We start from the raw sequence: 20,174 nt of genomic DNA, 5'->3' as shown, positions 1-20,174 counted from the left end.
TTGGTTCACCAAATAAAAAGAAAATCCACATTTTGTGTAAGAGGTATAAATAAACGCTACCAGTGCAGTTTAATACGTCTGGTTGCAGAAAGCCGCCCCCTGTGGAGACAGTTTAACGAGATTTGACAGGCCTTTAGCTGCTTCAAGTCCAGTGATGGGATAAAACAGAAGAGAAGAAGGAAGTTTACTTTCAACCTGAAACCAGACCCATATCTTACTAGTTACGGATTTTATAAATTTAAGTTTTATTTTGCAGAGAAAAATTAGCTTGTTTCAGGCAACAACTGGTTTTTATGCTAAGTATTTGTAGTTTTTATACCCAGCCATGTAGTGATAATAGTTTATTACTAATACTGATTCATACAATTAAATATTTAACTTTAAAGCTGCCGCTTTATGAGAACTAAACCAGTTACCTTCAGCAGGTAACTGGTTTACTTCAGCAGGTAACTGGTGTACCTGCTGAAGGTAAACCAGTTACCTTCAGCAGGTACACCAGGTAACTGGTTTACCTGCTGAAGGTAAAGCCGCTCTGCTAGCATGCAGCCAGAGCACCAGTCCATTTTCCTGTAGGCTGCTGCCACCTGCTGGCTGTTTGTGATAACTACAAAGCCTACCTTTCAGGTGCTTCTCAGCAAAACACCTCCAAAAAGGTGATTTCACTAAAACTCTTAATAAACATTGAATAAACGTGGAGGGATAAGTGCTTCATTTTTGAATACCCAAAATTAGCTGCTTTGCATTATGGGATCGTGGTTCTGCTGAAGCGTTCAGGAAGCCCGGGTTACTTACTGCGGCGTTCAGGTTGTCTGGATTTTTGATTCTGATGTCAACAACCCATGGTGATGAAAACAGATATCGCTACATTTAACAGTGTGGGTCAGCGCTATAGCACTGCTGGAAAATGAAATCAGGATCTTCATAAAGTTTGTCGGCAGACGGAAACATGAAGAGCTCTAAGATTTCCTGGTTGACATCTGCTCTAACTGTAGACTTGATAAAACCCAGTGGACCAGAACCAGCAGATTCCTCCACAATCTGGATTTCAAAATTAAATCCAAACTTTACTTTAATCTGAAAAAAAGAAAGACTTTGAACTGGTAAATACCAGTCTAGATCTGCTGCCATCTCTGGTGCAGGAGTAGCTTAACACACACAGTCAGTTGTCCATCTTTACTTGATTATTCAACTTTTTTCCAGTACTTTTTCCTTCCACTTAACTTTCTAATGACATTCTTAGACATAAGTTCAGAAATAATGAACTTATGTGGCTAATCTTCCTTTGTGAAACGCAATAAACAGTTTTCCCTGTGACCATGTAGTAAAGCATGAAATATCCTTTTAATGGTGTAAAAAAAAAAAAAATTCAATTTGTAATCTTCTTCAGCTGTAAACAAAATAACATCTAAAATGACAGGAAACAATTTTGTTTTTTTCCAATGTGCAATGAATAATAATAATGAACTGAAGGATCAACTCAGATGTGTTGTAATTCTGAATGTGTAAATATGCTCCACTGACACATTGTCATTTTTTATGTTTTGATTTTTTTCAAAAATTAACAGCATGCACAAAAACAAAAATAAATTTAACCAGTGAACATGCAACAAGAATCAGATGTAAAGTTGGGCCAGCCAACAGATCACAAACAACAAAAAAGACAAAAATCAAATAATGGAAATCTAGGAAATGTAGTTACAGTACAAAACCAGAAGGTGGCGGCAGAGTTTGTGAAGCACCTAGATGCTACAACACAATGACCGCCGAAATGCTCCTGCCTTTCGAGCGCTTTCCAATAAAATTTCTTCCACATCCGGACTGTTTTTTTGTGGAAACAGTTTTTTACAGGAGCAGAGATGATATGCTGACTGAGCCGATCTGCTCTGTTCCGTTCAACCGGCTTTAAAAAGGACGTAACAGCGCTGAAACACTGAAACACAAACATACGATCAACTCCTGCTTCAAAATACACATTTCCATCTTTTATTTCACTTCAATAAATTACCTCAGCCCCCTGGATAGAACAAGGGCCTTGCTTGTGAAAAATGCAATCTTGTAAGATTTTTAACAACTAAAAAAACAAATAAAGTAAACATAATCACATGAGGCAATTTATAAAGCACAAAAAAATGACAAAAAAAAGCACAGTACAGTACAAAAAGGCAGAGCAGACCTTAAATACTGAGAATAAAAGCTGATGGTCCAATATATAGTTAACACAGAAAAGTTGCCTGTCCTAGTTTACAGCTCCTGACTTTTTAACTCGCTCTTTTTGAAACACCAGAGCTGCAGTGAGTAGTCTGCAAACAGTGCATCAAGTTACAGCCAAATACTTAATACATACAGAAATATATATGTCAAGTATACATAAAACCAGCCCAGAAAACTGTTTGGAGGTTCCTTCCAAGGCCATTAAAGTACCAGTCGGTTAGATACTACACAGAAATAAACAGCATGGAACTTTACCATGAAAAAACATGATCAAAATGAACAGAAACGGTTTTTACTGCAATAATCGAGGAAGAAATGTTCAGTATCATGATGCATGGAAGCCACACCGACAGGCTTGCTTGATGTCTACATCACAGTGTCAAGGCAGGCGAGGCTCAATCATGGCAGAAATACAAAAACGAGCTGCTGATGGTCGGAGTCGTACAGTTTACATCCACTCATTATGGACAGAAATATTATTATTAACTGTCTGGGTTTTAACCGCATATTTGGAACTTTCCATGTCCTTTAGGACTGGCAGAACATTCATCCTGTTGTGTTTAAAAAAAAAAAAAAAACAATAATCAGGAGCAAATTGGGGTCAAAATTATGCAAACAGGCTGAAAAATGTGACCGACTCTTACATGGTTCAGAGCTTCAAAGAAGCAGTTCAGATTATAATGAGTTAAAAAAAAAGCCTCAGAAACTTCATGACATCATCTAAAGCTCTCCCTGCCGCAGTTAAGGTCAGAGGTCATGATTCCGCATTGCTCTGTATTTGACACCCAGATGCACCTGCCAGAAATCATCCGGAGAACATTTTATGACCGAGTTATTTGGTTTTGGTGAGAAGAAGAATGTTTATTCAGGCTCTTAAACTTAAGGAAGAGCAACACTGTTGAGCAAAGTGGTGGCAGCATCATGCTGAGGATCTGTTTGCTGCCAGTGGTGCAAAGTGGATTGAATAAAGAAGAAGACCAAAACCTGGGTAGAGCGCTGTTCTCAGACCTGAACCTTCAGTCATATAAAGACAGTTACAAAGTCAGTCTTCTGTCACCTGAAGAACATTTTCAGGATTACAGGACTAAAAAATCTACAGAAACTCATCCATGCATTTGTCTTTACTGCAACAGCGTCTTCACAGGTCTGCCTGAAAAACTCAGATCAGAGAATAGAGTTTAAAATACTCCTGTTAGTTAATAAATCACTGGCTGTGGTGGAAGTCCGAGCCTGTATGCATAATTCTGACCATGTTGGATTAGAGAAGAGCTAGACTTGACACCACTGATGTTTCGTCGTCTTTCATAAACTGGTTTAACTACATGCGTAGATCTCCATAGTTGTGATGAGTGGACACTATGGAGTACAGAAGGTTTCAACTGCCAGAGGCTGGAAATAAAGCATCTCATTTAAATAAGATTTAAAAAGCAACTTATGGCATTTTATATCTCAGTAAAACCAAAATATCTTCTCTTTGAAGTAAGAATGGTCAGAGCAGTAAAACAGAAACACTTCTTGGGCTTTTTAGATGTCATGAGGAAGAAACAGGATGAGAGGGAGAATCAAAGGGGGCCGTTTATGCCTCCAGTCAGAGGAGAGGAGAACATTTCTTGTTATAAGTCTCTACTTATAACAAGAAGGTTTTTTGTTTTAACTAGAAACTTTGTTGTTATAAACGAGATATAAAACTCGTCTCGTTATAATGAGAAGGTTTTGCTCTTGATTTATTTCGAGGCTCCGGCAGTTAAACACTTTCATAAACGGGGTGCTTCTGTTTGCGAAGGCAAGATTGTAAAATACAAACATGACAGGATACTGAGTCTGAAGTAATACAGTGAAATGATGGATCTACAGCGGAAACAGCTGGATTTATCCCAGCCTGGTCAATGAGACAGAAACATTGTCCCATTTCACAACCCTTCCTCTCAGTTCATCTGTTGTATTTTTCCTGTAGAGAGTCTGAGGATTAGGTGAACCACCGCTTCAGTTTAGCAGGACAGTTCCTCTGCTGTGGCGCTACAGGAGCTTCCATGGGAAGCATCATCAGGCGTCCAGAGCTTCAGCTGTGGTAGCTGGACACGGCCGCCTGCTTCTGGGAGAGACGCAGCAGCTCCTCTCTGATGGCCTTGATCAGCGAGGCGGAGGAGTGGGTGGGGGGCGACGTGTCCAGGGGCGGGGGGGACGACAGGTACGCCGCCGCCGCCGCTGACGTGTCCAGATGGACAGGGGGCGCCGTGGGATCCCCACTCCCACTCCTGTGCATCTGGAGGTCACAGAAGGTCAAGAAGTCACAGGAGCACAGAAACTGAAGGCAACTGGCAAATATTCACACATCAAATAGTTTGCAAAAGAAAACTGGAAAGTTTTACATCCTACTAAACATGTTTTCAGTAAATCTGAATACAAGTAAATATAAGAATATAACCCTTAAGCAGATATTAGACAAACTTTTCATTGAGCCCATATTTCTTTATTGATTTGAAGCGAAAACCTTTCTAAGTCTACAAAGTAAATCAATCACTTACTGCCTCTTTTTCAACGTCCAGCCTGGAGAAGTTGTCGGTGTGGTAGTGGTTCCAGCCCAGGCCTCCGTTCTGGCCGGGAGCCGCCCTGATGCCTGCTGGGTAGCCGTTCATGTGGCTGGACAGGCCCACCTGTGTGAGGTGATGGAGCTGAGCACCTGGAGACGCACAGAGCAGCAGAGTTAGATCACCTGACACTCGGTCCGCAGCGCTGCCTCCAGCTCAGCTCCACGCAGCGTCCAGAGGGCGGTCAGTCAGCCGAGCGCTGTACTCAGGACGCCGAGAGCCAAAAGACATTTGTTTCATTTGGAGAAATAAAGTCAGCACTTTAATAAATTAGCATTAATGTTGGATTTATGAAATCAGGAGAAGATCATCCAGATGTTACTCCAGCAAAGTTATTTAAATGATTCAACAAACGCAGCTGTTAACTGTTACTGCTCAGTAAAACAGCCACGCTAACTGTCGCCCCTGGCAACCATGTGTAAAATGCATAAAAATCAAATCTTGTATAATCTCACACTGAAAAATTATGTCATTTAACTTGGATCATTTTATTGAAAGGGAGAAAATAGAGATTTTCTCTCTTCTCCTCAGGATTCATTCGCTGCGGAGCGAGACGGAAACAGGAGAACCGTTTCTGACTTGGCAGAATATGTTTGGTTCCTAGAGTCACCAGAGTTTATTGGAAATGTTCAACAATTTAATAATTACCTCTAACAACATCCTCAGGTCCTCTGGAAGGGAAACGGGCCCTCAGCATCACAGATCTTACACCATGCTTAACAAAACGCTTCATTTTAAACAGAATGTATGACTAATATTTCCACTGCGGGAGATGTGTTTATGATGGATAATGATAACAAACAACTGTAACTTGTCCTCAAATGTATTTTCTCCAGAAAACTGTGAAATTTGTACTTTGTTTATTTTCTAAAATGTAAACGGAAACTTTAAAAGGCTGAAACTGTAGAACAGCATCAGTAATTCATGACAGCAGGTGTGTAAATGTGTGGTTTTCAGACGTGCCCCTCCCGTACCTGTGGTCCCCCCCACCGGGCGCGGCCTGGCAGACGAGGGCAGCTCCTTGGCGTAAAGCGCCCTGCTGGAGAACAAGCTGTCCGGCTGCAGAGACTCGCTGAGGCCCGCTGCTTCTCCTGGTGGCAGGAAGCTGGAGCCAAGGCCCTGCCTGAAGCACACGAAATCCTTCAGTCGCACCAATAATCACACATTTACTGCAGCCCAGGTGTGAATTTCCTTCATGTGAAAGAAGTTATGAACTGCTAGAAACTAAACAAGGCCCCTTTTCACAAGAAATACGTGTAAAATGTTCCAAAATTACAAACAGATGTTTGTGCATTCTGATGATTTCTGGTTAGATCTGATCCATTAAACTCATAAATTAACGATGATGCTTCTTTTATTATTCATGAGCGGCCAGCTCCGTAGAAAACATTCAAACTGGTGAAGCAGGGAGGAGATTCCACTGGAACTATCCAACCAGACATCACCTTGGTGTCATAAAATACAGATTCAATTAAACTTATTGATTATAGGTGAACTAACTGCTCACCTTGGAGTCAGGCCTTGGATTGCAGGAGAGGAGACACCCAGCTCAGTGAATCTCTGGAGCAGACAAACAAGAAACACGTTAATGAGAGTAAAACATCTCAGGTAGATCTAAACTGCTTGAAATGCTCTGTGTTGCCTTTAAGGATGTAGAAAGGATGTAGAAAATTCAAAATATTTTGTTGAAGATTTTCTTTGCTACTTTTATGTTTTATGAGTTTTGTGAGAGATCAACACAAAGTAAAGCTTGTTGTGAGGCAGAATGAGGATGATGATGATGATGAAGATGATGATGCATCTGCTCAAACAGCTCTCCAAACTCTGCTAGACTTTTGTTGCCTAAAATGTAACATCGTGTTCCTTTAGTGAACAACTGAGCATTAATAGCAAAGGATGCATCTGCAGCCAACACCAACATCAACATGTGAAAAGTTCAGCCTCTATTAACTGAACATCAATACAGTGTAGAAATTAATAACTGGATGGCGAAACGTGCTTAATAAGTGACTTTATTACAGAATTTGAATCAGGTGAAGCTAAACCTGACACTTGGGGTGTTCGGGGCAAAACATATTTTTATTGTGCATTTTTGGGATAATTAGTGCTCTGAGTCCAATGTTCTCTCAGTAAATGGCATTTTTTCAGTCTGTGTACTCCAGTTAGTAATTAATCGATTACTAAAGTATTTGATGATTATTCCAATAATCAACTGAACACGATGAATAATTTAATCTCTTGTTCTTTAAACTGATGAATGAGTTTTTGGGGGGGCATTTTCTGTAATCTATGAACTTAACTGCCAAATGGGATCCAATTCATCCACTAATCTGGTTAGAGAAACTGAACTAAATTAATAAATGCAGTTAATCACAGTTTATTTAACAACATTATTTTTCTACACTAAAGGAAACATGGTTTTACTCTTTTAAAGGAAAGGACATTTTTTGAAATCAGTTTTATGATTAAATCAGGATATTCTTGTGTGATAGTTACATTTATTTGATGTCTAAAACTCAGTTTGAGTGATTTATTAGCAGCTCAGTTTCCAGCTGCCTCGTCTTCTCTAAATGCCTCCTACTCATGTAACTCTAGTTGGCAATGAAAGCTTTTATCTCATTCTGGCCTCGCTCTTTAAGCCTAAACATGATCTGAAAGCAGGATATCTACACCATGCATAACTTCTTTGTCTCTCAGCAGTTCCATCCATAAAATAAAACAAAGCACCACCAACATAGATTTTAGCTTACAGCAGTAATTAATGAAGCTGCTTGTTTTTATACAGCATAATTTCACTGAATGTTTCAGGCGGTTCCTTTACTTTCCCTTCTTTGAGAGGCAAAGTGCAGATGAAGCATTTAAAGACTGTAATGCTGCAGGTCTTAAAGAGTGAACTTATCTGGCTGATGGGGCAGAGCGCTCAGCCCTCTCTGGGGCCAGCAGATGGAGGAATACTTAACTAATTAGTTGGCTAAGAGGAAACGACTTAAGCTGAAGCTGCAGGCTTCATGTTGTGAATGAAAGGACATGAAAGAGAGAGGACATGTCTGCACTTTTAAATAAGGATCTGAATAGACAGTGCAAACTTTTATACCAAATTATAGCGAGCTATGGTGATTCAAGGTCCAGACTCAGTTCTGGATCCAGTCCAAACCTTCTTCTAGGGCTTTAGCCGTCTCTCCATATGTGGAGTGAAGTATCACATTAGAAAAGCCTAATTTAAATGGCCAAATTCAAAATAACCTCCTCAAATTCGTTAAAAAGTTTTTACACCTGCTTCAAATAATGCAACATGGATAGAAGCATGATTAAATCTTTGATTAACATCTGACTACTTACACCAGGAAAAGGAGGCTGGTAGGAGGGGCCCCAGGCCCTGGGGCCCCGGCCAGGAGGGCTGCAGCCCTGGGGGTTGACCCCGGGCAGAGTGATGCCCGCCGTGCTGCTCTGAGATGTGGGCGACACCAGAGCGAAGGCGTCGTCCAGCAGCGAGTGCATCTGCTGCCGCGCCTCCTCGATGGAGGGCTGCGGGGGCAGGTAGGGGGGCGGAGGCGGGGCGTGGCCCGGCGGGGAGGAAGCTGGGCCGAGGAAGACGTCATCGGTGGGGGAGGGGCTCCTCTGAGGGGAACCGGGGCCTTGGTCCGGGTCCGACTGGAGTCAGAACACCAGACATTAACATGCATGTGTTTGAGCGTCAGTAGGAAACCTTAGCAGATGTTAGTTCTGAGCAGATGTTAGTTCTGGTTATTTCTCACCACGTAGGCCACGTTGTTGACCCCGGGGCACTTCCTGTAAACGGCGTCGCTGTCTTCAGTGATGAGGTGGTCTTTATCTGCTTCTATCAGGCCTCCATTCAGCTGATTCTTCAATCTCTGCTTTGGGGAGCGCCGCCCACGACCGCTGGGGAGCCAACAGACAAGAGTTCACATGACGTAGAGTCATCCTGCCTCAGCTGGATCAGACGACGGTTTCACACACAATCACTGATCAAAGGCATCAGCTCAAACCTTTTCTTGGAATCCATAAAGACGGCAGGAACGGGATTATCTGGATCCAGAATCTTATCGATTTGAGTCTGTGCCTTCTGGTAGATGCGATCCTGCTCCTTTGCGTCGCCGAGGCTGTCGATTATATCGTCCATTGCAGGGAAATCATAATGACCTTTCCTCTTGGCACGCAGACGAATCTTGTTACGATGATGTTCGATCTCTGACTTGTGCCTCAACGCTGCCTGGATCTGAAGTTTAGAACCACACAGACATTTCTAATTGGGACTTTATTTGAAAAAACAAAACAAATGAACTCAAATGGAAAATGATTCATGGTTTTCAACATTCATTATAAAAGACTGAAAAGTGTGCCATGTATTTGTAGTTAGGTAGGTATATAGGTAGCTAGGAGGGTGGATGGGTTGGTAGGTAGATAGATGGCTAGCTACATAGGTTGGTAGGTGGGTAAGTAGGTAAACTGGTTGGTTTGTTGGAAGGTTGCTACGTAGATAAGTGACTAAGTATGTTGGTGGGCAGGTGGGTAGGATTTTAGGCAGGTGGATCTTTCTGAATTTCACCTCCTTGTTCATTTGGTTGGTATCAGATGGTTTGCCGTTGACAGGTGGGCCGTGCAGTGGTGGGACAGGCATTGGCTGCATGGCGATGAGCTGGACTTTGTTGGGGAGCCTGCGGCTCGCATCTGTGGCGCGAGACATCCGGTCGACATGTTCAAAGATGGAGGCTGACGACAGCTGCTCATTTGCAGCACCGTTCATAGGTGGTGGACCTGCAGAAAGAAAGGAGGGGAAATGTGACCCTGCAGAGCACAGGAATGCTAACTGCTATTGCTAATTTAAATTAGCGAACAGAAGCTTCAAACACAGATATGAGCTTTCTATTAAATTGCATAAACTATATTTACAGCATTATTTTCTAAAAAAAAAAAAAAAGAAATGTAGAGGGAATGTTGCCATGAATGATCGTGGATCTCCAACTTTCCTTCAGACAACAGCGTTAACCTTTTTCTGGTGAGGTCTATTGTATCTGCGCAGTGACTGACAGCTCAGCAGACAGTGATGGATGGTGAGAACGAACAGAGCACAAAAACAACTAAAGAAACAAACAGGCAACACACACAGACAGCTGCTGGAGGTCAAGCCTGAGCTCCATGGGGGAAACACAGAAACTCTTACCAATTCTATTCTTGCCTGTAAACCATGATGGAAAAGAGAAAGAGTCTTAATGAGATCAAACAAATCAAGAAAAACAAAGTTAAACATCACTTTGATAAAAACCTAAAGTCAGGTGAGACACATAGAAGAAAAGACAGAAAAAAACTAATTTGATAAATAAAAATTATTCATTTTTCAGGTTCAATGTTTCTTAATGATCTTAAATAACCTGAAATCTTATGCCTACATGTTACAGCATTATGCAATAACTGCCCCTAAAGATAACTGATTGATTGATAAAAGATTTTCTTTGTCTCTAATTCTTTTAAAAACAAAATCAGTTGTTCAGAGGAGCAGGAAATACCCTGATTACAGTCTGACTGAACCAAAACAAAGACGTTGCACATGAGCTTCACACACCTTCTAATTACAAACACAGTGGAGCTCGTTCTTAGCAGTAACAACACAGCGAGCATTCCTGTGTGAGTGATTCAGCCTGCAGTATGTGTGTGTGTGTGTGTGTGTGTGTGTGTGTGTGTGACGCAGTCCAGCTCCCAAACACACACCCTGCCTGACAAAGCAAGCTTGATTCAATCAACAAGCTGTCAGATAAAGTAAATTCAGCCACTTTGGGTTTCCCCTCCCCATTCCTGCTCTGAACCCTGTTGCACCACAAACATAAACATACAACATCTTTCCTGGTTTTTCTGCTGCTCTCTTCAGTTTTCCTGCGTTTCTCCTCTGCCCTCAGTCTGGCCCTCTTGTCAATCAGGCCCACCAGCTTTAACTGCGCTTTCTTCATCTGCTTATCTCAGCTCATTTTCCCGTCCGTGCCCGTCCCCAACTTGTTCCTCCTCCATGTTTGGAGAAGCGTTGCCGTGGCCACATGCCATTTAAAACATTGATGGGGGCCTTACGGGTCTGCTTGCTGTCGCTGGGCGTGGCGTGGGCTCTCAGGTTCTCCTCAGTGGGTTCCCGTTCACTGGAGTGGTCACTCACCACTGAGTCACCGTCTGATGGGGAGATCCTGCCCAGAAAACACACACACACACACACACACACACACACTTACATGAATAATACAAGCCACATCAATGCGCTCTAGCGCCATGCATTAGCAAAAAACAAGGTCTTCCAGGAAGGTATGAGCCAGGACTTCCAACAAGTCAAAAGGGAGTAAAACAGGAATACAGTCGTACAACAATAAAGTGGAAATAATCAAGGAATAAAGTCACAATATTACCTGAACAAAGCCATAAAATAATTAAAGTTGTAATAATACGAGAATAAAGTTGCATAAAAACAAGAAAACGTTCAACAACCCTACAGAGAAAATAGTAAAAGAATAAAGTCATAATAAAGAAGAAGAATAAAGTAATAATATTCAGAGACTAAAGTTGTAATACAACTAGAATGAAGTCATATGACAATAAAGTTAGTTAGTAATAATATGAGAATAAACATAATAGGCTTGTTTATGACAACATCATAAGAATAAAGCTGCAATAATACAAGAAAAAAGTCGCAACGATATGAAAATGAAGTCATAAATTACCAGAATAAAGTCATAAAATGATGACAGTAATGTAGTACTATTAGGAAAACTCTTGCATTAAATACACTATAAAATATAAAATGAGGAATGTTTCACCTTTTGTGAAGTTAAACTTTGGTATTGCTTTTACAAGTACAGAAATATTTATTCTCGTACCACATCTGCATCAAATCATTATCAGTAGATGGATTTCAAAAGAATTGATCAAGCGACTGAGTATTTTGGAGAAAGAACCACGGACTGGACGATCAAGTCACTTTAGATCTTCATAACCATCAAAGCTCTGCTCTTATTAAAACAACTTTTTTCTCAATATTTTTATGACTTTCTTCTGGTAATGCTATAAAGGTTTATTAGAATAATATCAAGACTTTATTTTGATACTAATATGACTTCATTCTTGTAATTTCATTAAAAAAATCTCAATCTTACTAGATCCAAAACTGCTAATTGTATTAATTAGCCTGCAGAATATTTTGCTTAATCTATTTGTTATGGTCCTTGTGTAATTAAAACCTGAATCTGCAGCTCAGACAACGTTTGAGAAACCGTTTGTCTGCAGTCAGTTTTGACACTGAGGCACGGTTTCCCTGCAGTAGCACTGACCTTTCTCGCCTCCGGCCGCCGCGGGACGCCTTGGTGGAGGAGGCGGAGGTTTTGGATTTGGGCGTGGGGACCTCGCCGTTCTCAGATGGACTGAGGCCATCTTTAATGGACTGAGCGAGAGGAGCGGAGCCAGAGCCTGGCAGGGCGGGCTCCTGGATCACCATGACATCATCTTTACTCTGCTGGCCAAGATGGAGCTTGGCAAAATCAAAGCCTTTCACACTGGGAGCCTGTAGCTGAGGAGAAAAGGAGGATGACGTAAACACAGCATGGATAAAGGTGGAAAGAAAAGGTGGAATAATATTCTGAGGCCATTATGGTAGAGCTGCTGGATTTTACACGCAGGTTAAATGGAGAACAAACAAGTTCCAAGTCAGGATGACACATAAATATTCCAGTAAGACTCGACATTTGCAGCCAAGACAGAAATACAATTTTAGAGCCATAATTAGGTTGACTAACTGAAAGGGTCTGCAGGAGGGAGACAGGCAGACATTAATGAATAAAGAGAGTCTGGCAGTCTGTTAGAAACTGGGGTAAACACAGAATGAGGTGGTGGTGGGTGGGGGTTTGGGGGGTGGGGTTATTTCTGTGTAAAGCCCTCAGGACGTTCCAGCAGCACAGGGGTAAAAGGAGAATAGAAGCTCACTGTGTGCTGACAGACAGAGAAACTCTGAGATGAGATGTGGCTGCCAGACTAAACACTCTCCCTAGTTCCTAAACATTCAGTGGTGCATCTTAAAAAGAAGCTTGTTGGTATAAAACGGCTAATCCTGTGTGACACAGCTAATCCCAAGAGAGGATATTTGTGTGATGCTCATTACGCCACATCTGGAAGAGGAAAAGGACTGCGGCGAAATGTTCTGATCTTTAAAATCCTCACCTGTTGGCCTCTGAGGACAAAAAATATCCTTTGACTAAAATCTGCTGAAAGACAATAGATACTGTTTTTTTATTTAATAGAAACTTCAGCCTAAAATATTCATGTATTTCTAAGAGTATTTGGCTGCGATGGGTTAATGATAAACAGTTACACTTGTTTTGAAACATCAATATTTTTCTGCCATATCAGATTTAAAAACCTAAAATCTACTGTAAAATATTATACAATATAAATGGGTGATTAACTTCAAATTTCTTCAACTTGAAAAATAATTATCAAATGCAAATAATATATTTTAGATTACAAGCCTTTAAAGACAGCAGGTTTACACATGTTGCTGATGGTCTGCTGGATCGGAGGCCAAACCGGATCCGACTTACGACCCAAAACACTCCCACCATTTCCAGCGGCAGCTTCTCCAACTTCCCAAAGTGAAACACATCCGCTTGGTCGGAAAATACAAACGACAATATTTCACTTGCTAAAACAGTAGTGTGTTTTTTTTGAGTAGTAGGATGTGAAAAAAGTGAAAGAGTAAAACAGAGATGGTGTTTGAGCAGCTTTGAGTTTCTGTTTATGCTGAAGAAAAACTCTGGGCGCAGCGTGAAAAGTCAAGTTGTGTGTTTTGGGCCACAGACTGACATGATAAAGAAACGTTATAAACAACTGAATTAACATGAATGTCATTTTGCAAGAGAATTGTTGCTTTCAGTTTGAAATAAAACACATGATAAAGTTGAAACATTTTTCTAAACAGTGGTTTTCACAGGGTGGAAACGTCTCATGCTTCACCTACAACAGACCAACACACTGCATCTGTTACTGCACAACACACAACCTACACACAACAACAAATCACTAACGACACACACACACACACACACGTCCAGCGCTAAGGTTCTGCTGTCCACTAGAGTTACTAGATGAGGATCATCAAACAGCCACTGGCCTCCAGGTACCTTCTCCTCGGCTCTCCTCCCTTTAGACTCAACTTTCCTCTCTGCTGTTTTCACTCCTGACGGTTTAGTCGGCACAGCTCTGATCTTTTCTAGCTTTTGCTCTTCAGATGTCATTTTTTTCATTCTGAAATTCTTATTTTCATCCTCTTCCTCGTCATCCTCCTCCTCTTCTTCGTCATAATTATCCTCTTCCTCTTCTTCCTCCTCCTCTTCTTCTTCCTCCTCTTCTTCATCACTGCTCATATTTTGTCTAGTCTTGGGAAGAGCTACTGGTTTCTAAACAGAAGCAATGATGGACAGAATGAATGGATCCATGTTGAATATTTCTCTCCAGCAGGTAATCATTTAAACCTCCAAAGCCTGAACAACAACCAGATTCTGTCCAATAAAAGGCATCTATCACCTTTCTAATTCAAAATGAGTAAATACGCATACACATACAGTCATGTGAGTAAATTAGGACACTCTATGGCAGACTGGACATATGTTTATGTCTTTTTGCAAAAGCAATTTCTGTCAGGTCATAAATTGGGACAACACATGTTGACTCTGTCCTAAAATGACTGCAATCACACACACAGGTGTATCACAGCAGGTGAGCTCGATTAAAACATCATTACTCAGCATTGTGAAGGAGGTTTGCCCCGTTAAAAAGCTTGGTGCTCCTCACTCTTAAACTGAAAGTGGTGAGATTCAAAAAGCTAATGTCTAATGTTGGTTTATGAGCGCAGTTAGGGATTTAAAGAGTTTCTAAAGAACATAAAATGAACTGTTTTATGGTGCAGAAATAGTCTAAAAGAAGTGGAGGACATTCGAAACGTTAGCTAAAATGCAGAGGTTTGACTGTCCAAAGACGTTTACTCTAACAAGGTGCTAAAACAATCCCCAAAAACCCTAAGATGTAAAAGTTAAGGCTGGTAGTATCAAAAAAAACTGAACAGTTTAACTTTAATGGAAGTTGTGCAAAGAAGAAGCATTTCCTGAGGAAAACATGGAGCTCCAAAGACAAAACGTTCCTAACTTTTCCTCAACTAGAAAACAAAATTATCTTGATATCTTTTGCTTAATGAGAAAAAAGTTGGATTTTTGTTGTTAAAGTGACATAAAATCACTTTGTTTTCTTATTGTTAACATCAATATAAAGCATTTCTTAAAGCACCAAATATTCAATGGGTGTCCTAATTTTTTAACATGACTGTATTCAACAACATGAACCACAATCACACACAAACTGTCTGACTACATCATCTACAAACCACCAGACACTACTCTGTACCTTCCCCCTTTTAACTTCCAGCTCCTCCTCTTCTTCCTCCTCTTCCTCATACTCCCCCTCTTCATCCTCACTAAACTCAATATCCCTTTTAGTCGGAGGGCGCGGCCGGTGAAGGGAAGCTCCTGATTCACTGAACGAAGTGGTGGACTGAGAGAAGAGCAGTGAGGATGAGTGACAGACGATGAGTAGAAAAGACGAGGCTGTGCTCTAACCGGCCAGGGCATCTGCTCAGACTCTTCACAATAAAAGCACAGTTTAAATAAAAAAACAGCAAGCTGCAGCTGCAGACACTCAGTCAGAGTTGGAATAAAGAAGCTGTGTGGTTCCCCGAGGAAAACTTTAACATCAGTAACATTAAAAAAAAAAACAACAACAAAGGAGCTTTTGACCAAAATGATGCTATAAACTAGACAGGAAAATAACATTTTGCTTTTTTTCTTGTTATTTTTATTATTATGACGTTGAATATAAGGGACTGGAAGAAATAATAATAATAATAATAATAATAATAATAAACTTTTAAATGTGATATAATTTTTTGGAAGAACAAGAAGGAGAAAACTGATCTAAATTGTTACAGATGAAAATAAGGAAATTAATCTGAAAAGAAATAAATACCAGCAGAAGTAATTTGCCTTTTACAGTAACATGAGGAGAAGTAATGATTCTCTGTACTAAAATTATTAAAGCACTGCTCCTGCAGCACATTCATTACAAAGACAAATAGACCTAATTAATCAGAAGCTCCTTTAAGTGACCATTAGTCACATGATTCTTTCTGGCCTTATCTTCTTCAGACACTGCATAACTTGCTGTGGCTCAAATTAAACCCTGAATCAAATCATTCGCAAGGTAAAAAAATTAAAGCACGATTAATAATTAAAAGCTTTTCCCCATTACTAATGTAATCAATCCAAATGAAACACAAACGTGTTAGAAAAAAAAGGAAACAACAGAAAAGCAGCAACAACTTGGCTGCATTAGTGAGAACACCATTAAAATAATATTATTGATCCAGTTTCAGCATCATTAGTAGAATATCCATCATCCAGACTGGGTCAGATTTACAGGATGGATGGACGGATGGATGTTGGATGCATTCATCCAATATCCATCCATCCAACACCTACATAGATCCATCCAACATATATGAATGGATCTATATATCCATGTATACATCTATCCATCCAACATGCATATATGTTGGATGGATGTCGGATGTACCTTCTGCCTCTGCTGGATGGTTGTCATGGCGTCCGGCTGGAACTCCAGCTTGTCGGTCCGGCAGAGCTTCCAGTAGAGGATGGAGATGATGATGACGACGACGAGCAGCGGAACCACCACGCCGATGACGATCCACATGTTGCTGTTCTCTGAGTCGGAGGGAGAGGACGCCATTTTCTCCACAGCTGGAAGCAACACCAGCAGAGCGACAGGATGACACATGGCGCTTTCACACTAACCGCAGTAAACAGAGGGGAAACTCACGCTGAGCCAGAACGCCCTGCACACGGTAGCCCAGGACAATGGCCGCCCTCTGAACATCCAGGCTGTTCAGCAGGTTGGCGGTTTGGACAGCAGGCATCCTCTGACCATTCTGACCCTCCACAAAATACACCATCTCGGCTGGATTGTCGGCACCCTCCAGCCGGCTCACACTCAAAACCTGACAGAGGAGACATGCTGCGATTTCAGCCTCGACTCAAGAGAAAAGTGGACTTGTATGAAATGTGGTTTTTGTTCTAATAAAAGCCTGCAAGTGAATTTGCAAATTAGCTAAATATTTAGCTCTGGGCTGCATTTAGCTAGCTCAGAGCTAAATATTTAGCTTTAAGCCAAATAGATAGCTTGCAAATGCTAACTGAATATGTAGTTTTGTACTAAATATTTAGTTATATTAAAGCTAAAAATCCATTTTAGAGCTAAACAGCTTGATAAAATGTTTAATTTGGACCTAAATACTTAGCTTGCTAACTAAATATTTAGCATTAAACTAAATATTTAGCTATCTAAGACCTAATTATTACTTTTAAGCTAAATTGTTAGCTTGCTAGATTAATATTTAGATTCAAATTTAAAACATTAGCTTACAAATTAAATATTCAATTTGAAACTAAGACATTTGCAAATAAACAGAACAGTGAAAATATGATTTTGAAAAATGAACCCTCATTCTGTGCTCTTACGACAGTCTACAAATGTGCAAGTCTAAAAATGGCTCCCTGTCGTTTCTTCATCTTCTTCATATTGTGAGAAGAGTCGGTGTTTCCTAAACTGTACTTCCTTCCCTTGAGTTTGGAACCATGTCAGATGAGTTTTGACATACGTTTAGCTGGATTGGAAGAAAACAAATAGCAGCTTAAGGAAAAGGGACGTTGCTAAATAGAGTATAATTGTCTGGTTTCTATCCTACGCAAACCGATCACCACTCATAATGACGTAGTTATCCTTTCTTTAACTAACTTAGTTTCAGTAATTACCTCATGAAATGTTTTTTAAGTCAAATGTTGCCATATTTCTTCTTATCTGTAGTTATTTTGAGCTTTTAGTATCAGTGTAGACCACAGTGAGCTTCACCACTAACCCTGCGGTGTAATTAGGACGTTAGAATTTGTTGTGTTATAGATATTTCCACTTTCAAACACAAGCAGCTGGAAAGCAGTGCTTCCTGAAGCAAACGAGCTATTCAGGGACGATGACGCAGCCAGCTCTCTAAATTAAGAATGGAATATCTGATGAAGATCCTAACGAGCAATGTGTCACAACTGCTGTGGGAAAGAATGATTCTATAATGAAGAAGGCAGCGCCGCACTGTCAGTGAAACTCAGCAACTCTGAGGAGTCGAGAATTCGTTTGAAGGCAGAAAGTAAAACTCAAAAGATTTGGATACAGCAGGATGCTATAAACCCTCAAAGGAAAGTTTGAGCAAACTGAACAGTAATCTTTATTTTATGTCTGGACAAATATTGTTTTTTTAAAAATAGTTTAATACATTTACTGCTGTTGCACAAAGTCCAAGACACTGTACCATCTCATCTATCGATCATAATGGGCAAGGATCGACTTTGTCCGGCTTTCTAACCGTACGGACAGACAGAGATTTAAAGAGATGCAGTAAAAGCAAATGAGGTGGATTAGCAGTGTCAGACAGCAACTGGTGGAGTCGTCCAGGATATGTTACTGTGGAATATCGTCTCTGTTGCTGGGAACAGTTAGCATGTCATGTTAAAAATAACATTTAACCTATGGTCAAACATGGAGGTGGTGGTGTGGTGATCTGGGGCTGCTTTGCTGCTTTAGGACCAGGCCAACTTGACATCATTAAAGCAACTCAGGATAATGCTGGGTGGTCAGTTTGTAACTTAAGTCTGAGCAAATTTGACTGCTGACCCATGATGACCTTCAACTGTCTGTTGAAAATGTGGTTGAATTAAAACATTTCTTCAATAAAAATGTCTCAACATTCCTCCATGGTGACATTAAAGATTTATCGGTGGCAACTTTGAAAAATGCATTAAATATTTATCTATACTTGCCGTCAACAGAAATCGCCTAGGGGGCAAATACGCATCTGATTAGATCAGTCACTGTTTAAACGATCCCCGCTTTATTTTTATGTTTTTGCGTGCGTGTGTGTGTGTGTGTGTGTGTGTGTGTGTGCGTGCGTGATTCCCCGCTCGGCGCCCTCAGGCTCTGCTGCTGTCTGTAGGACAGGAAAGCCTAACGCTCAGGTCGTGTCTGGGCAGGCGACCTCATGCAGAGTCAGTTCTAGTTCATGCACAGTTATTAGAGTGGAAAGAGGTCAGCATGAATGTGTGTATTATTGCCCCGCCGCCCCCTCCAGCCTCCTCTTTTATCTGCTCAGAAAGCCTCATCAGGTATTTTCATGGGTGACAACACTACGCCTATTCTGTCATGGTAGATCAGGGCATCTGTCTGACACACAGGATGTGAATTAGTGAGCAAAGAAACACTAAGAGACGGTCAGCTTTAGCCCTGCTGGACTGTGTGGATGGTCAGACAAGTTGAGAACAATATTAATTAAATATATTTAGATTTTCTGTTTAATTATCAGGTTGAATAAGGATCATTTCTGAAGCAGAATGTTTGAAATTATTACTCCGACATCCACATTCTGAACTTAGATTTTATAAAGTCAAATAAAAATATTCCTCAAAACACGTCACCTTAATCTCCGTTTGTGGCTTTCACTGATTCTAAATTTCTTTAATCTTTCATATCTTTGTATCCCACCACATTAAAGCCGCTACTTTACCAAAATAGACAAATCTTAATCATCTGAACCAAAGGATCCAGACTGAGAAAGCGACCAAATGAATAATTGATCTGCTGTTAGCAGGTCTGTGGCTCTCCCCAGCCGGCGAGTGAAAAAACGAGGAAAAGCGACAGAAATCTGAACCCCTTTAGGTGGAGGTTGTTAAGTGGCTCGCCTTCTGGGTAAATGGGATGCTGTTGCCATGGAGAAAAAAGCCACATCCTGCCCCCCTTTGGAGATGAGATGAGCAGGTGCAGAGAAGACCCACAAAAGATGAAGCTTGATTAGTAAAGCAGGACGGTTTTCACTGGTTACTGCAACTCACGTAGTGAGTCTGTAGTCCGTCCCAGCACTCAGAGTCTCTACCGCTTATAAAGATATTAAAAGTAAACAGAGGCATGAAACTAAAATATTTAGGAAGGGTTCTGTTAGCTTAAGCATCCAGTTGCAGAGTTGATGTGTGTGTGTGTGTGTGTGTGTGTGTGTGTGTGTGTGTGTGTGTGTGTGTGTGTGTGTGTGTGCCCACGGTTTGGTTCAGCGTGGAATAAATGTGTGTTTCAACTGCAGGATCTGTTTCCAGGAACCAGGGCTGATTTCTGGGGCAACTATTTACCCCCATTGGTTTCCACTGCATCTACCAGGGTGAAAACAGAGAACCA

General features: G+C 40.9%; 1 protein-coding gene across 3 annotated transcripts in view; it reads right to left on the bottom strand.

Moving 5' to 3' along the window:
- Positions 1-1,960: 1,960 nt before the first annotated feature.
- Positions 1,961-20,174, bottom strand: part of si:ch211-1e14.1 (UPF0606 protein KIAA1549) — a 36,897-nt gene continuing 18,683 nt past the window's right edge. The window contains exons 10-23 of one of the 3 annotated variants that reach the window (XM_081608350.1): positions 16,728-16,905; positions 16,464-16,648; positions 15,240-15,386; positions 12,122-12,357; positions 10,878-10,987; positions 9,982-9,996; positions 9,367-9,575; positions 8,807-9,036; positions 8,555-8,699; positions 8,139-8,450; positions 6,307-6,359; positions 5,774-5,922; positions 4,737-4,891; positions 1,961-4,474 (exon numbers count right to left, since the gene is read on the bottom strand). In XM_081608350.1, coding sequence (XP_081464476.1) covers positions 4,271-4,474; positions 4,737-4,891; positions 5,774-5,922; positions 6,307-6,359; positions 8,139-8,450; positions 8,555-8,699; positions 8,807-9,036; positions 9,367-9,575; positions 9,982-9,996; positions 10,878-10,987; positions 12,122-12,357; positions 15,240-15,386; positions 16,464-16,648; positions 16,728-16,905 — 2,328 coding nt within the window. In that variant the 3' untranslated portion in view covers positions 1,961-4,270. The remainder of the gene's footprint in view (positions 4,475-4,736; positions 4,892-5,773; positions 5,923-6,306; positions 6,360-8,138; positions 8,451-8,554; positions 8,700-8,806; positions 9,037-9,366; positions 9,576-9,981; positions 9,997-10,877; positions 10,988-12,121; positions 12,358-15,239; positions 15,387-16,463; positions 16,649-16,727; positions 16,906-20,174) is intronic. The other 2 variants (XM_081608351.1, XM_008436535.3) reach the window with 2 other exon arrangements.

The sequence above is a fragment of the Poecilia reticulata genome, chromosome 6 (assembly GCF_904066995.2).
Source record: "Poecilia reticulata chromosome 6, P_reticulata-male-v2, whole genome shotgun sequence".
Taxonomy (NCBI): Eukaryota; Metazoa; Chordata; class Actinopteri; order Cyprinodontiformes; family Poeciliidae; genus Poecilia; species Poecilia reticulata.
The sequence above is the reverse complement of the archived record's forward strand: the minus strand, read 5'-3'. Positions and strand labels throughout refer to the sequence as shown.